Below are 15,708 nucleotides of genomic sequence, written 5' to 3' on the forward strand. Positions count from 1 at the left end.
GATAGTTACTGCATGGACGATTATCTATTAGCTGGCAACAAGTTATTTAACCCCAACTGATGCAATGAGTAGCTTCTCATTTCTTAAACAACCATGTCGAAAGACACATCCCTTGATCGTGGAAAAGATGTTGGTCTGTTTGAGAAGAGTAAAATTATTGGCATTAAGCAGAGAAAATTGCAGAAACTTCTAAAATTGGGAACTAAAGAACTGTCTAACACATTATTAAAAACTGGAAGGATCGTGGGGAACCATAGTCTTCGAGGAAGAAAAGTGGTCGGAAAAAAATCTTGATTGATTGTGATCGGCGATCACTTAAACGTTTGGTGAAATCAAATCATAGAAAAACAACAGTAGAACTCAGAGCTATGTTTAATAGTGAAAGTAAGAGCATTGTCACACGCACAATGCAAAGGGAACTCAATGGATTGGTACTGAACAGCTGTGTAGCCTTAAGAAAACCACTAATCAGTGAGGCCAATTGGAAAAAAAAAGGCTTCAGTTTGTTAGGGAGCATAACAATTGGACTCTGGAACAATGGAAGAAGGTCATGTGGTCTGATGAGTCCAGATTTACCCTGTTCCATAGTGATGGGCACATCAGGGTAAGAAAAGAGGCAGATTAAGTGATGCACCCATCATGCCTAGTGCCTACTGTACAAGCCTGTGGGGGCAGTGCTATGATCTGGGGTTGCTGCAGTTGGTCAGGTCTAGGTTCAGCAACATTATGTGCCCAAAGAATGAGGTTATTCCATCAATAGATTTTTTTTCTTTCCTGATGGCACGGGCATATTCCAAGATGACAATGCCAGGATTCATCAAGCTCAAATTGTGTAAGAGTGGTTCAGGAAGCATGAAACATTTTCACACGTGAATTGGCCAAAACAGAGTCCAAACCATAACCCCTCTGAGAATCTTTGGGATGTGCTGGAGAAGGCTTTGCGCAATGGTCCGACTCTCCCATCATCAATAGAAGATCTTGGTGAAAAATGAATGCAACACTGGACATTGCAGAAGCTTATCGAAACAATGCCACAGCGAATACGAGCAAAGCTAAAGGCGGTCCAACAAAATATTAGAGTGTGACTTTTTTGGTGGCGACATTTTTTTGGCCAGGCAGTGTGTGTGTGTATAATATTATATATATATTACATTGCTAAACACAAATACACACACCATTTAAGCCATAAGACTTGCTCTTCCCACACGAATCTCACCAACAGTGCTCATTGCTGCAAGGGATTCTGGATAGATGTATGCAAAGAGCTCAACAAAGAACCACATTTTTGCCTCATAATTCCATAGAGTATTTGTCTGCTGTATACAACAGCTCTGAAACAACTCAGGAAGAGGAGCAAAGCCAGTGAATCACTCATGGACAGAGGTTTTGCTGTTAATGCAACTCATCAGCATGAGGTTGGTTACTGGCTGGCAATGAGGCTTGGCGTTACTTGTAAAGTACATACCAAAAAAGTTGTGGTGGGGGAAAAAAAGTGTAGATGAAAACCCCTTCCACCTGAAGTAAGTGGATAGTGGATATATAAATATATACCGTATTTTTCGCTCCATAAGACGCACTTTTTTTCCCCTCAAAAGTGAGGGGAAATGTCTGTGCGTCTTATGGAGCGAATATGATGCATTACTTACCTGTCTTGCAGCGTTGGCCGGCAGCACAGGGCGCACCGCGGTAGTGGAACTTGAATTTCATGTTCCGGTTTCCGGCGGGACTGAAAGGAAGTGTGCACAAGCTGAGTGCGCACTTCCTTTCAGTCCCGCCGGAAACCGGAACATGAAATTCAAGTTCCACTACCGCGGTGCGCCCTGTGCTGCCGGCCAACGCTGCAAGACAGGTAAGTAATTATGGGACAAGGGGAGGACAGTATGGGAGAGAAGAATATGGGGAGGGGGGGGATGAAGTCTATGGGGAGGGGGGGGATGAAGTCTATGGGGAGGGGAGGATGAAGTCTATGGGGAGGGGGGGATGAAGTCTATGGGGGGGGGGGGATGAAGTCTATGGGGGGAGGGGAAGGGGGGGATGAAGTCTATGGGGGGGGGGATGAAGTCTATGGGGGGGGATGAAGTATATGGGGAGGGTGGGGATGAAGTATATGGGGAGGGGGGGATGAAGTATATGGGGAGAGGGGGGATGAAGTCTATGGGGAGGGGGTGGATGAAGTCTATGGGGAGGGGGTGGATGAAGTCTATGGGGAGGGGGGGGATGAAGTCTATGGGGAGGGGGGGATGAAGTCTATGGGGAGGGGGTGGATGAAGTCTATGGGGAGGGGGTGGATGAAGTCTATGGGGAGGGGGTGGATGAAGTCTATGGGGAGGGGGTGGATGAAGTCTATGGGGAGGGGGTGGATGAAGTCTATGGTGAGGGGGTGGATGAAGACTATGGGGAGAGGGTGGATGAAGACTATGGGGAGAGGGTGGATGAAGACTATGGGGAGAGGGTGGATGAAGACTATGGGGAGGGGGTGGATGAAGACTATGGGGAGGGGGTGGGTGAAGTCTATGGGGAGGGGGTGGGTGAAGACTATGGGAGAGTGGAGAAGACTATGGGAGGGGGGGACACTATGGGACAGGGGAGAAAACAAATATTCTGTACAAACTGTCCCATAGTAAGAAACACTATGGGACAGTTTGTTCAGAATATTTTTTTTCTGGGTTTCTTCCTCTAAAAACTAGGTGCGTCTTATGGTGAGGTGCGTCTTATGGAGCGAAAAATACGGTATATATAGATATATCTATCTATCTCTCAATATCATTGTCCAGTTATTTCTTTAAAAGAACTGGCAAGCTTTCCAGACCCAAAAGAATTACAATACAATACATAACAGAATATGTACATAGCAGTTATCTTGGTACTATCATTGTCCAGTTATTTCTTTAAAAGAATTGGCAAGCTTTGCAGACACAAAAGAATTAAATCTTCTCAAAAGCTCTAGGCAAATTTTACACTGTAGACATTTTCTTCATGAAGCCTATTCTGGAACTGAAGATGTGCGTGTATATATATATATATATTAAGGCTAAACAATATTAAAGAAAACATTCCCTTTTAAAGTTTAAAATAAAACAATTGTATGTTTCACCATAGCCGAAAGGCACAGCAAAAAAACAAAATAAAAATTGCCCCTCACAGAAAAAAATCCCTCTAAATTAAAGGCAGGTTTTAAAGTAAACAACATTTAGTTACAAAATTAATAGGCTGTAGCAATTACATCTGCAGACCGGAAATAACTGTTCCACTGAAGTGTAGCTTTTCCAGTCTTTAAAAGTGTATACATGACTCTCAGCTTGCTTTAAAATGTGTTTCTCTCTTAGCTATGGAAATAGAACACATCCACATAAAATAGAAAATAAAGAGTAGGTGCTTTAGATTTCGCAGAAAAAAAAATAATAATAAAAAAAAAATAAGTAAAAAGGTGTCTCTTCCTGAAGATAATAATGTTTGGCCCCCAAGGTTTCCAGCAGTATTTCCTAAAACCGCTTTACAGCCATATGTTAACTCTTTCAGATCTATCATTACATTCAAAGTCAGGAATACAGGGTTTGTCAGCTGTCTCCATCTGGCTATTGGAGAGCTGAACATTTGTAATCATACTTTATTGCATATTTGTGCCATAAACCTCCATGAATAAAAGGATGAAAGAGTATATTCCCCAATGTAGCCACTGAATTTAAATTAGTCTAATAAGATGTAGGTATTATTGTCTTATTTTAATGTTCCAGTGCTGCACTAAGCCCCTCAGGAACCTCTGTTAAATTAGGTAGTGCACCTAATTGAAGCCACCCTGATGGGGATATAAAAATGAAAAAGCTGCCCAGCCATGTGTTGGATAATAAAATGAAGCTCTGGCACCCCCTAGTGTTCTAACAAATCACTGAATCAATTGTAAATCAAAACCAAAAAACACCCTGTTTTCAGTGAAACAGACAGACATTGTTGCAGCATATAGTGGGAAATGTGTTATTTCTGTTTAACACTCTATTTAGGCAAGTAACTCTTATACAGTAATGCTTCATATGTCGTAAGAACCAAGCTTATTTTGGCCTGACCCTTACAGTGACACTAGACACCTTACCCTGTGTGCTAAATTCTTGTTACAGTGCAATTAGGTCCCCAGTCACATTCTTACTTTTGATTGTTGCAGTAAACAAAAAGACTGCTTTCTCCTTCAGTATAAGTCCTACCAACTTAGCAAGCATGCTCTGGCATCCCAACAGCCCAAGCTTAACTTGCTTACATGTGCTGTCAAATCGCTTGAAATAACACTGCACAGCCAGAGAAGTGGCTGCTACCAGCTGTGATTAAAGAAACTGAGTGGGCCTAACTACATTTCACATAAACCCTGGCCGGCCATAATAATGTGTACAGTTGTAATCAAAATTATTCAACCCTCATTGAAAATCAGGTTTATTGTCAAATTTTATAAACCTTTAGCTGGTTGCAATGAATTAATCAAACAAAAGCATTTGAAATAGCTCAACACAACGAATGCTTCAAGTAATTTCCCCAAACACAACTGAAAATGCAACTTATGACTTCAGCAGTCTCAAAAATATTCAACCCCCTGAATATAATCCCTCACAACAGCACACATATGCAAAACATGTGTCGTCTCAAACCCACATGATGCAGCTAAACAAGGGTACATTAGTTGCACCAGGTGTGCTATAGATGGAACACTTGAAATACCTGAACTGGCTAGGGGTTTGAGTGTCATATTTGACTGTATGTAAGAAATATGATAAAGTCAAACGATTGATCCACAAAGGTTAAGAGAAGAGATCATTGCCTTCATAAACCAGGAACAAAATCCAAAAAGATAGTAAAGGAATGGAATGTTTCTAGAGACAATGTTGCAAAGTTTGCACAGTCAAAGTTGAAGGAAAAGTGGTTACAATACCTGGACGGGCATAAAACAGAAGTATCAATAGCTACAACCAGATTTCTGAGACGGCAGTTTGTGAAAAACCCTCATGTAACTGCAAAAGACCTGCAGCAAGATTTGGTGGCAACAGGCACTGGTGTTTCAGTGTGCACAGTAAGGCGAGTAATAAACACAGAAGGCTTACGTGCCAGAACTCCAAGACATACACCACTACTGATCCAAAAGTACAAGAAAAGTTGTCACCAATATGCTCACAATCATATAAATAAGCCACAAGTTTGGTGATTTCGTTCTGTTGAGCTATGAAACAAAACTGGAACTTTTTGACCCAATCGATCAGCTGTATGTCTGGATGAAGATTAATGAAGCGTACACTGAAAATAACACTCTGCCTACAGTTAAGCAATGTGGTTGCTTGGTGATGCTCTGGGGCTGCTTTGCATCCCCTGGCACTGGAAACCTGCAGCGTGTAGAAGGCAAGATAGATTTCTTGCAGTAAAGAGAATTAATAGAAGAAAGCGTCATGTTGTCTTTGAGGAAGCAGAAGCTTGGGGGTTATTGGACCTTCCGACAATGATCCCAAACCTCAAATTCCACCAAAGTTTGATTGCATAAGTCCTAGAAAATTCTACAGAGGCCATAAATCTGACTTGAACCCCATATAATCTGGTGGGATTTGAAGAAGGCAGTTGCAGCACCCAAACCAAAGTACATTGCTGAACTGGAGGCCAGGCTCATGAGCAATGGGCTAAGATTTCACTGCCAGAAGCTGTTGTCTGGCTGTGTATCTCGTATGCAGCAGGTCATAACAGCAAAAAGGTGTTCTACAAAGAACTAAAGATGCTTGCTATGAAGTCAATCAACTCCAAACCCACTTACCATGCTCATTTTGTAAATATTGAAGCCCTTGGGGGGAACTCGCTAGGAATTTCAGAGCTGTAATAATACCCTAATGGTACTAAAATGCTTTTATTCATGCAATGTTATTATTCAAATACATACACTTTTTTTTGTTTGCATCTTATGTGATGAGTTTAGAGTCAGCTTGTTGTGGAACGTTGTAGGCATACAGGAGCTGGATGCAGACCCTTTTGCAGTTTCAAGTAGGAATAACTACATTGCAAAAGCTGGTGCCAGTCCCATGTACCTGTGGTTATGTTCTAGCTCTGCTCATCAAAGACTCTACTAGGAGCTCTTAACAGATATGTAAAGAATAGACAAACTTAAGAAGCAGTTCCATAAAGTTTCATGCCACAAGGCCATCTCTCCACCTTTTTGTCACAAAAATCAAGGAAGTAGCCCAGTTATGGGAACAAAGGCTTTAAAAATGGAGAATTGCTCAAGGGTGGGCTGGAATTAAAATATGTCAAAAATCCAGCTCTTAGAGAATGGATGATTGGAAGTTATGTCTTCGGGCAACAATGAGTGCTCTCTATTATTTTATCCTACAGCTTCTTCATTTTGACTGCAGTACATTAAAAAACCTGGATTTAGAAGATGCAGCAGCTTCTGGCAGAAGCATCCTTCCACCACCCACACCAAGTTGACCATTTACATTTCCAGCAGCTCCAGAGGTTCTGTGTCAAAGTATTTTTCGTAGGTTAAGGCCAATGGTTCCAGGATTTAACTGCTTGAACTGATTAGGCCAGGAGACGATAATTTTTATTTTATTATGGTAAATGGTTTAAAATAGGTTACATTCCACCCTAGTAGGGATATTCTTTATGGAGATCTTTGTCTATGCTATGTGATAGGAATGGTTCTCTTTTTCCCAGGATCATTTAAAAAAAAATAATCCTAAAAAGTAGCCATGAAACAAATCTAGCACTACATAAAAAGCAAGAACAGCAGTGCACTTGACAACATTTTGTAAGATTGCCATGTCTCTAGTAGGAAGGCCACATGACTATCACTGATGGATGACAACACTTTACAGAGGTTCTATCTCTGAAGCTAATTGCAGACAGAGCTATATGAATCAACACTGAATCAGCCTGAAATTTTAATTTAGAGTTTTCAATGTGGTATTTTTCTTGAAATATAGTTTGCAACTCCTACACAGTAGTAGCTTTTCTGATTTACTTCTGGTATATTTATGCATATCTGAAACCTTCTATATATCAACACATTTCAACTATTTGAGATAAACAACAGGTCTTTTCATTCAGAATACTAGGTGTTACCAGTCTTTGTAAGATCTAAAGTGTAATTGGATGCTAGACACCCTAGTAGTTGGTAGTTTCACCAGATCCTTAAACTGTCAATCATTTATTTAACAGCTCCAGTTACATATTTTTATATTGCAGATACATTTGGAAGCTTATTCCCTAAACCCAGAACTGTCAGGGAATTACCATGAATATAAATTAACAAAATAAATAAATAATAGTAACATTTAAAAAAGGGTAACAGGACCAATATCTAAGAAAAAACAAAATAATGTATGTTTACCATAACAAAAATGTTACATTGTTCACAATATGCATATTTAGTATTACTCATGATAAAAACTTTGATTTGAAAGACGCCGGATCTAATACACCAATTACTGGTTTCTACACAGAAAATAAATTGCATTTCTCTAACAGTGGCTAACTGTAGACATTTATTTCTGTGGAAATTGCACCACTGAATAAACATTTAAACCCCGCTTTAGTAATAATGCTCTATTTAAAAAAAAAATTATTATAAACTTTTCACTGTATAATTCAGTTAAATCCTGCCACAACCAGGGTGTACACTACTGCATTGGCAAATTTTAAAAAAATAGAAACATTGTTTATGTTTCTCATTCTCTTTGAATGTAGAATAATGAGTACAAAGGGCAAAGCTTAGGACAATGACTAACACGGATCCAAGATGGAGCCACACAGTTACAGAATGTAGGAAAATATAACAATGCACATTTCTATATTTAATTTTATTATTTTCAGACCTCACAAATAGAACATTGTTAATTACAAGGGAAAAGTCTCCAAATTATTAAAAATCCTGGAAGGTGACAATTAACTTAATAGCGATACTAAACATTCCAACCCTGTGGTTCAAAATTAAAAATAAAAAAACTCCTGTATTTCAGCTTTTTACTTAACGGCTATATTTTCCACTTATATTGGAGAAAACTCCTTTATTTTCTCCAGATTTAGCTTTCTTTGTACTAAACGGTTAATGAACGGCAACCAGAGAATGGTTTGTGTTGGCCTTGTATATTTGTATAACTTTGTATTCTTCTAATATGCTTTTTTAAAAGTTGCTAGTTAATGCTACCCCAAGAGCACATTAAAAGACACGTATGTTACTTAAAATGAAAGCTAGTAAACAGGCATAAAATAAATAAAAAAAAAACTGTCCCAAAATCAAGAAATGCAAAAACACTATAGCAACAATAATTTATAACATTAATTTAAATAATTCTAACCATATCTTTTACCTGAAACATGGTGTGGCATTTTCTTTTATGGCTAGAGAAGTTGCTTGAAGGGAAATAACTTTGCTTTCAGGTAGGGTGACTTGTTTGACGATAGATGCTGAAAATGAAAAAAAAACAAAAAAAAAAAACAAGAAACAATCCCTACATTTCTGATAAATGCACACAAAATTAAATTTAAACAAAAGTTAGCCTATCATAAGCATTTAGAAAAGTAAAACACAAATTCAAAGTTATGGCAGCAACGATTGTAGAAATATATTTATTTAAAAACGAGAACGCAATCAGCTAATGAAATTTGCAACACCAATCCAGAAATAGTAAGAAAAAAATAAATAAAAGAAAAAAATTATACCTGATGGCAACTGACCAGCCTGAATTAGAGCATTTAGAGTAATCCTTTTTTCTCCAGGTTTCTGAATTGTGTGCACTGAAGTTGGTGGAATTGCAGTTACATGCTTTACAATTCCCCCGCCTGATTGCTGGACTACCTGCAGGAGTAACATCAAAGTTAGAAGGCAAAAAAGCAGGTCCTTCATGCCTCAGTTTGCAAATGGAAAGGAGACCATCAACATGCTCAATCAACCAAAACTGCTACAGGCATCTGTGTCTAGTCCACAGTTTACACACATCATGCTCATGAAACCTCAAGCATACTTTTGTCTTGATATGACAACAAGAAATCTCACCAGTTGTTTACATTAATATCTAACAACATAAACTTGTCCAGATGGCCCTAATCCCTTGAGACATGCAGGCCTATCCTACCGCAAGTCATGTACATCTCACGATTCATCATTACTGCAGTTTACTCAAATGTCAGGAAGTAAAATCTACAAGTTTTTTTGTGCAGTTTTATTTCATAATAAATTAAATCCAAGAGATCAAAATAACTGTTTTCATGAATGTCCTATTAAATAACACAGACTTCATGAAAATCAAGTTTTATGTTTGTGTAAAAACAAAGCAATTAAATACAGCATTCTAAATGATAGCAGCATTGGCAAGAAACACATACAAAACCATATTGAAACAAGCAGATAGAAGATAGTAGGCAACACCTGTACCGCTATAACAGAAGGACAGCATCCAGGTGTGTCTAACTATCTTGAGTACCAAGCAGAGACTCCAGGGTCTCAAGTGGCTTAACCCCAATATAGTCTATGCAAAAAAAGGAGAAACAAATAGATACATGTACTCACAACACCAAAAGTGTTAATGAATCACTGTTTCACCTGGACATGTAAATAGTTATATCAATATAATTTGTACATAAACAGAAGTATACAAAATACCTAATGTCAGGTGAATATTTATGAACGAGATCTGGTGAAGAGAAAATAAATAAAAAAATAAATAAAGAACTTAATGACCACCTAGTAAGGTATGCTCCTATGTGCAAAAAGTATATCACAACAAAGATTAAAAGAATGCATCAGTCATATTTCACGTATTTATGCCTTAATTTAATTAATTTTCTGTAAGACAAATTATCAAATTATCACAACCAGTTAGAAAAGCTTTTCAATTAATTTATCTACAGAAGACAATTAAAGTCCATGGCAGTTATTCAAAAAAGGTTTTTTTTTCTAGCAGATTGTGATAATTTGAAAATTTTAGCCAAAAGAAATAAATTGAGGCCTCAGACATTCCAGACTGAAATTGACCCCACCACTATCTTAATAATCACGTAAATAAGAAGCATAGAATACAAATTTGACTACTTGCTTTTGATGCAATTCGCTACATTTTCTCTTACACGTAGATAGTGCCTCTCATTTAATGATACACCCACAATATGTGATTTGGGGAGCATTTCTTTGGTGTCTCCAGAAGAGGTCACAAATGTTTACTACCAAAACTATACAGGACTGTTAAGAGATCTGGTTTGTAAATAAATACTGCATTTTCCACTGTTTATAAGACATGAAAAGAGATATTCTTAAAGATCAACAGAAGCAGTGTGAAGATCGCATTATTCACCGAGGGAAGAATGGAGCAGAAAAGAAATAAAAAGCAACCCTATTGCATGGCTCAGTAGTCCTTGCTGCCCCCATTTTGGTATGTATACAGACTTATGTGCCATTTTGAAATCGCACATTATGATGTATGTATACAAACACACACACATGAAACCAAGAAAGTTGCACTCACTTAAAAATGCATACAACGTACAAGATCCAGAGCAGTCACTCACTCAACAGCAATATCAAAGCTCACACAATAATATCGTTTTTAATATACATTTAATAAAATAAAAAACAACAACTGTCATAAGCAAAAACAATGGGGATTCAGTCACAGTATATGATCATACATAGCATAAACCTGCCACAACACCAATGTACCCTGTGGGAAACTCCCCTTTTTACCAGAGTTTGCCATGAGCTCCTGGAGAATCCTGCTTGCCAGCCTCCTGCCCACAGACTATGGGCCCTGCAGGGAAACCTGTAAAAGACTACCGAACTTGACCGACTTAGCACTGATTTCCCTGGAACTGTTTTTGGGCATAGGACCATGTGCACAGTCGGTCAAAACTATGACTTCCAGTAAATTCCTGAACCCCTAAACTGATCTGGGTGATTTTTGGATATGTTGTTCACCCAGATCGGGGCTATCAGGGGAAGTAACTTATGGGGTTTTATGTGTTTTTAAGGTACTTTTTGGAGTTTCAGAAAATTGTATGTTTTTTCTGTGCTTGTAGATTAGGTTAGATTAGTACAGTTCCTGATTCAATTATCTCCCAAGCACAGAGGAGGGATTCTATTGTTTGTGCATGGGAGTGCCTCACTGTATGACTGTTTTTATTGGTTTATTCACTTTGTGTCCTTGTGCCCAACAAGGTTCACCTGGGTGTCACCCTTGTTGGGAAACTTGCATAAAAGGCCAGTGTGCCTCCATTAAAATTCCTGTTATTGGAGGGAAAGAAGATTTACTCCTGTGTCTGCGGTTTCAGCTTGCAGGGGATTCAACAGGGAAAGTCCTTGTAAGGACTAGAGCTTATTCCCCATTCAGCTCCAGGAAGGAGCGGTTCCAGGGCCCCAGTCAAGCCACGGCGACTGTGGGCAAAAGCGCTGCGGTTTGTCCCCTGTTCTAGCTAGGAAGCGGTCCTTGGCAGAGGTACACAGCCGGGGTTACAGGGAGCTCCGTTACATACCCCATTTGTGAAATGTGCTTCAAGTGAGTAACTCACTTACCTGGGAAACCTAGGGTCTCTCTGCAGTGCAAGTTTAAATAGAGCCTTGGAATAAGGCATCTGTGACAGGGAGGGGTGCACAACCAAATGAGTTAGCCTGGATTCCCAAATATATTTACATATGAAACCAAGAAAATCACACTGGATTCCCTATATACATACATTGCATACCCTACAAACACACAATATATCCCTTAATGCAGCTCTAAGTGCCTGCAAGATGATGGTGGAATGGTGGGCAGGTCCTGTGGGTGGGCTTAGGAGTGGACCCTGGAGGCCCAAGCCTTGAGCTGTGTAAGGGGATCCAGAATTTTATATGGCAACCCTGCTAGGAAAACAATTCCTATAAATCCCTGCTGTACAATGCACATGTACATACAATATATAATACAGCATGTGAAAATAGAGGCACTCTAGTTTAAATATAGCTTTAACCAGGTAAATGGGGAGCATATTCTGTATCCGTCCCATTCATTATTTCTGAATTTGGCATTTATTCAATAAGTACTGAATTGTAACACACTAAAGATATAAAAAAAGCTACTCTGCTATAATCATGTTCCAATTTTCTACAGTTCAGAGTAAATATATCCTAGAGAGCATCATGCATGCAAAACCGTTGTCATAAAATATATGTTGTGGAGTTCCTCAAAGACTGAGTGATCATGAGAGAGAAAGAGGCTTTATTGTTAGAGGGTAAAAGGGAGCAATAGAGTTTATGACAAACTCCATACTAAGGTCTAGGAACAGGGGTATGCAACCTTCAACACTAGATGTGGACATCATCCACATTAGGAGAGTGCCACACATTGCCTTTCCCTGGTCTAGAAGATCCTGACTTTAAATATGATTATGGGTGTGACAAATACAGACACAAAAGGGGGTAGCAACAGATGTATACTGAAGGCAGAAGAAATCATTGCACTAACCTATAGAAAAATGTTTGCCAAAAAGAAGAATATATACATATATTTGTCTCTTACCACCTGTTTTATGTTCACAGTCTTCAGTGTACTGATTGGTTGATTTGGAGCTGAAGTTGTCTGGTGGATTTTGACGCTGCCAAGTGTTGTACCCACTTGTTTTACCGGGTGCATAGCTGGAGTTGCTGTAATCTTCACAAATGACGGAGCATTTGAACCAGTCATTGATGTTGGGGTATTCTGCTGACCACATTGTGAAATAAATTCCTGTGAATTTGGCATCAGTCGACGAAGGGCAGGCAAACTTTTCTGTACAGATGTAGGAAACAAAGGTTATATGATAAACATGCACTTATACAGCCTATTTTAAAGGGGAAAATAGACTGAACAAAAGGTTTTAATTGCTTATGTCAAAATGCAAGTTTCTTTAATTACTTAGCATAATGCTATGCAAGTCGCAGTTAAGATAACCTACAATGGCAACTGTATTGTTGATACAGGCAACGTCTAGTATATGATACAGCAGAAAAGCAGTTGAGTAATTTTATAATTAAGCAAGTTCTCTAACAGAAGCCTGGGGAAGGGTTCCAACTGTATTTATAAAATGCTAATTAGGTAGGGGCTATGGCACTTTTGACATTATTGTGACAACCAGGGATATTTCTAAGATTCCAAATTGGTATAGATCACTGGTCATAGAAAAGACTGGCATGCACTGGGCGTTGTCATACTGGATAAGTTTTCTCTTACGGGTTTAAAAAGTAGAATTGCGGGGGGCAGGGCCTGACCGCAGAGCTGAGAGGACGCTAACCACAGCAGCTCCTGCTGAATGCAGCAAATATAGCGGACTTTCACAGCCAAAACGGCAATTAACCGAGGCAGAAAGGCCACCAAACGAGAGGAGACATCGAGATGCGCATGATGACACCACTCAAGCGACAAACCAAACACCACTCACCCAACACGATTGTGAGGCCTACAAGCATGGAGGGCGTGGGAGGGACGGCCGCTCTCCTGCTGCCCCGACCGGCCAAGTATCTGGACATGGGCCCTCGTTCCCCCCCCCCTTCTGGACAGGTGGGGGTCATCCCGGTCTACCCCCACATGACCCCCTGCAAAGCGGTAAGAAAGCCTTAAAGGGACACTATAGTCACCAGAACAACTACAGCTTATTGAATTTGTTCTGGTGAGTAGAATCATTACCTTCAAGCTTTTTGCTGTAAATGCAGTGTTTACATAACAGCCTAGTGATAACTTCACTGGCCACTCCTCAGATGGCTATTATAGATCCTTCCTGGGTCATGCCTAAAATGCATCCAAACATTCAGTATCTCCTCCCTCTGCATGCAGACACTGAACTTTCCTCATAGAGATGCTTTGATTCAATGGAGGAGACGCTGATTGGCCAGGGCTGTGTTTGAATTGTGCTGGCTCTGCCCCTGATCTGCCTCTTTGTCAGTCTCAGCCAATCCTATGGGGAAGCTTGGTTTTTTTTCTGAGTCAAACAGTATGCAGAGCTACAGCTTCAGACTTTAATACAAGTAATAATTCACCCACGAGTGACCAGCTCCAGCAAAGGGCCCTCTCAGGCCTATACTCAAGCCCCATGGATAGCTGCAGCAGACCGGGACGGGTGCATGGGGCCCTGGGGACGACCAAGAGAAAACACCCATGACACCCTCATCAGCGAACTGAACCACGGCATAAGTCCCAGAGGGGCAAGGTCAGCCTGACCAAGCAGGTGAAATGGAGGGGCGCGAAGCCAGAGAGGGCAATGGCATCAGGAGGGCCAACATGGAGCCGTCACAGCCTACGACCGGCATATCCAGCATTGAGCACAGCAAGGAGGACATTATATACACCGGCAAGCATACATCCTCACGGCACAGGGGCTCTACGCTCCCTCACACTTGGGAGACTGAGCAGGCTGCAACGACCAGCACAATAGAAACACATCCAGCAAGGCATCGGCTGACTCGAACAACAGGACTGAGACTTTATGTCAGGCAAAGTACCTACTGCTTCTTACCTTTCCATACCAAAGATAACCACTCATAAGATTAATACAAGCTCCAGTGCATTTATTATCTTTCTTTGACCATACAGGGGATCATGGGAGGTATCACTCGAAGATAATCGACCAAATACCAATTGTATCTCTACATAGTCTAGCTCCCATTCACACAAGTTGTGTTTTCCTTTTCATTTCGTATCAGTCTAGATAGTTAAACCTCATGTAAGAATGTATGATATGCTAATTCAAGACCTGTATCTCTAGCCTACGCCTCTATCATAAAAAAAAGAAAACGTGCATTGTATATGAAGCCACAATAGGCACACAGACCACTTCAGCTCAATGAAGTGGTCTGGGTGCCAGGTCCATCTAGGGTTAACCCTGCAGCTGTAAACATAGCAGTTTAAAATAAACTGCTATGTTTACACTAGGGTTAATCCAGCCTCTAGTGGCTGTCTCATTGACAGCTGCTAGAGGCGCTTCCGCGCTTCTCAATGTGATTTTCACAGCGAGAAGACGCCGATGTCCATAGGAAAGCATTGAGAAATGCTTTCCTATGGACTGATTGAATGTGCGCGCAGATGATGTTGGAAGAGGGAGGAGGAGTCCCCAGCGTCGAGTGTTTAACACCTTCCTCCCCCTTCAGGAGTGAGACCCTGAGGGGAAAGGACCTATTAACACTATAGCGCCAGTAAAACGAGTTTGTTTTCCTGGCACTATAGTGGTCCTTTAATGTTCAACATTGTCTATTGCTCTGATTGCACTAGCTGTTATGGCAGTGCATATCTGCTTGTTAACCTAAAAATGAAGAATTGCAATGCATGACATCATTCAGTGCCAATGTTCACTACAGGAAGATGTACAACATTCAGTTACGTTACTAACTTTCACAGCTGCTGCCATAGACTGCGTTCACACACACCGGGGTCTGCAGCAATGTAACTAAAAGGACTTCACTTGTTACTAGCAGCATGTGACATTAAAATGCAATCTAAAACTGGCAAAAACTGGTAAAACTGTGAATGCACTACATGGTGTGCAGATTATCACAAATTATTTCAATTTATTTAAGCATGAATTGTATAATGAACGAGGTGGACACTATTGTTTTAGGTCACTCAAGGTTATAACAGCCATAAGATGAATACAAGACACAGTTTGTGTTTCTTACATATTTTCTTCTGAAGAATAAGAGTAAGCATACATTATTATCATTACAAGAGTAAGCATACATTGCAGATCGTTTCTCTC

General features: G+C 40.1%; 1 protein-coding gene across 1 annotated transcript in view; it reads right to left on the minus strand.

The window, feature by feature from the left end:
• The window catches only part of TAF4B (TATA-box binding protein associated factor 4b), a 191,752-nt gene that overhangs the window by 86,763 nt on the left and 89,281 nt on the right, over positions 1 to 15,708 (minus strand). Inside the window, exons 7-9 of the mRNA XM_063451451.1 lie at positions 12,504 to 12,752; positions 8,680 to 8,815; positions 8,328 to 8,424 (exon numbers count right to left, since the gene is read on the minus strand). Coding sequence (XP_063307521.1) covers positions 8,328 to 8,424; positions 8,680 to 8,815; positions 12,504 to 12,752 — 482 coding nt within the window. The remainder of the gene's footprint in view (positions 1 to 8,327; positions 8,425 to 8,679; positions 8,816 to 12,503; positions 12,753 to 15,708) is intronic.

Source organism: Pelobates fuscus, chromosome 4, assembly GCF_036172605.1.
Source record: "Pelobates fuscus isolate aPelFus1 chromosome 4, aPelFus1.pri, whole genome shotgun sequence".
NCBI classification, from domain to species: domain Eukaryota; kingdom Metazoa; phylum Chordata; class Amphibia; order Anura; family Pelobatidae; genus Pelobates; species Pelobates fuscus.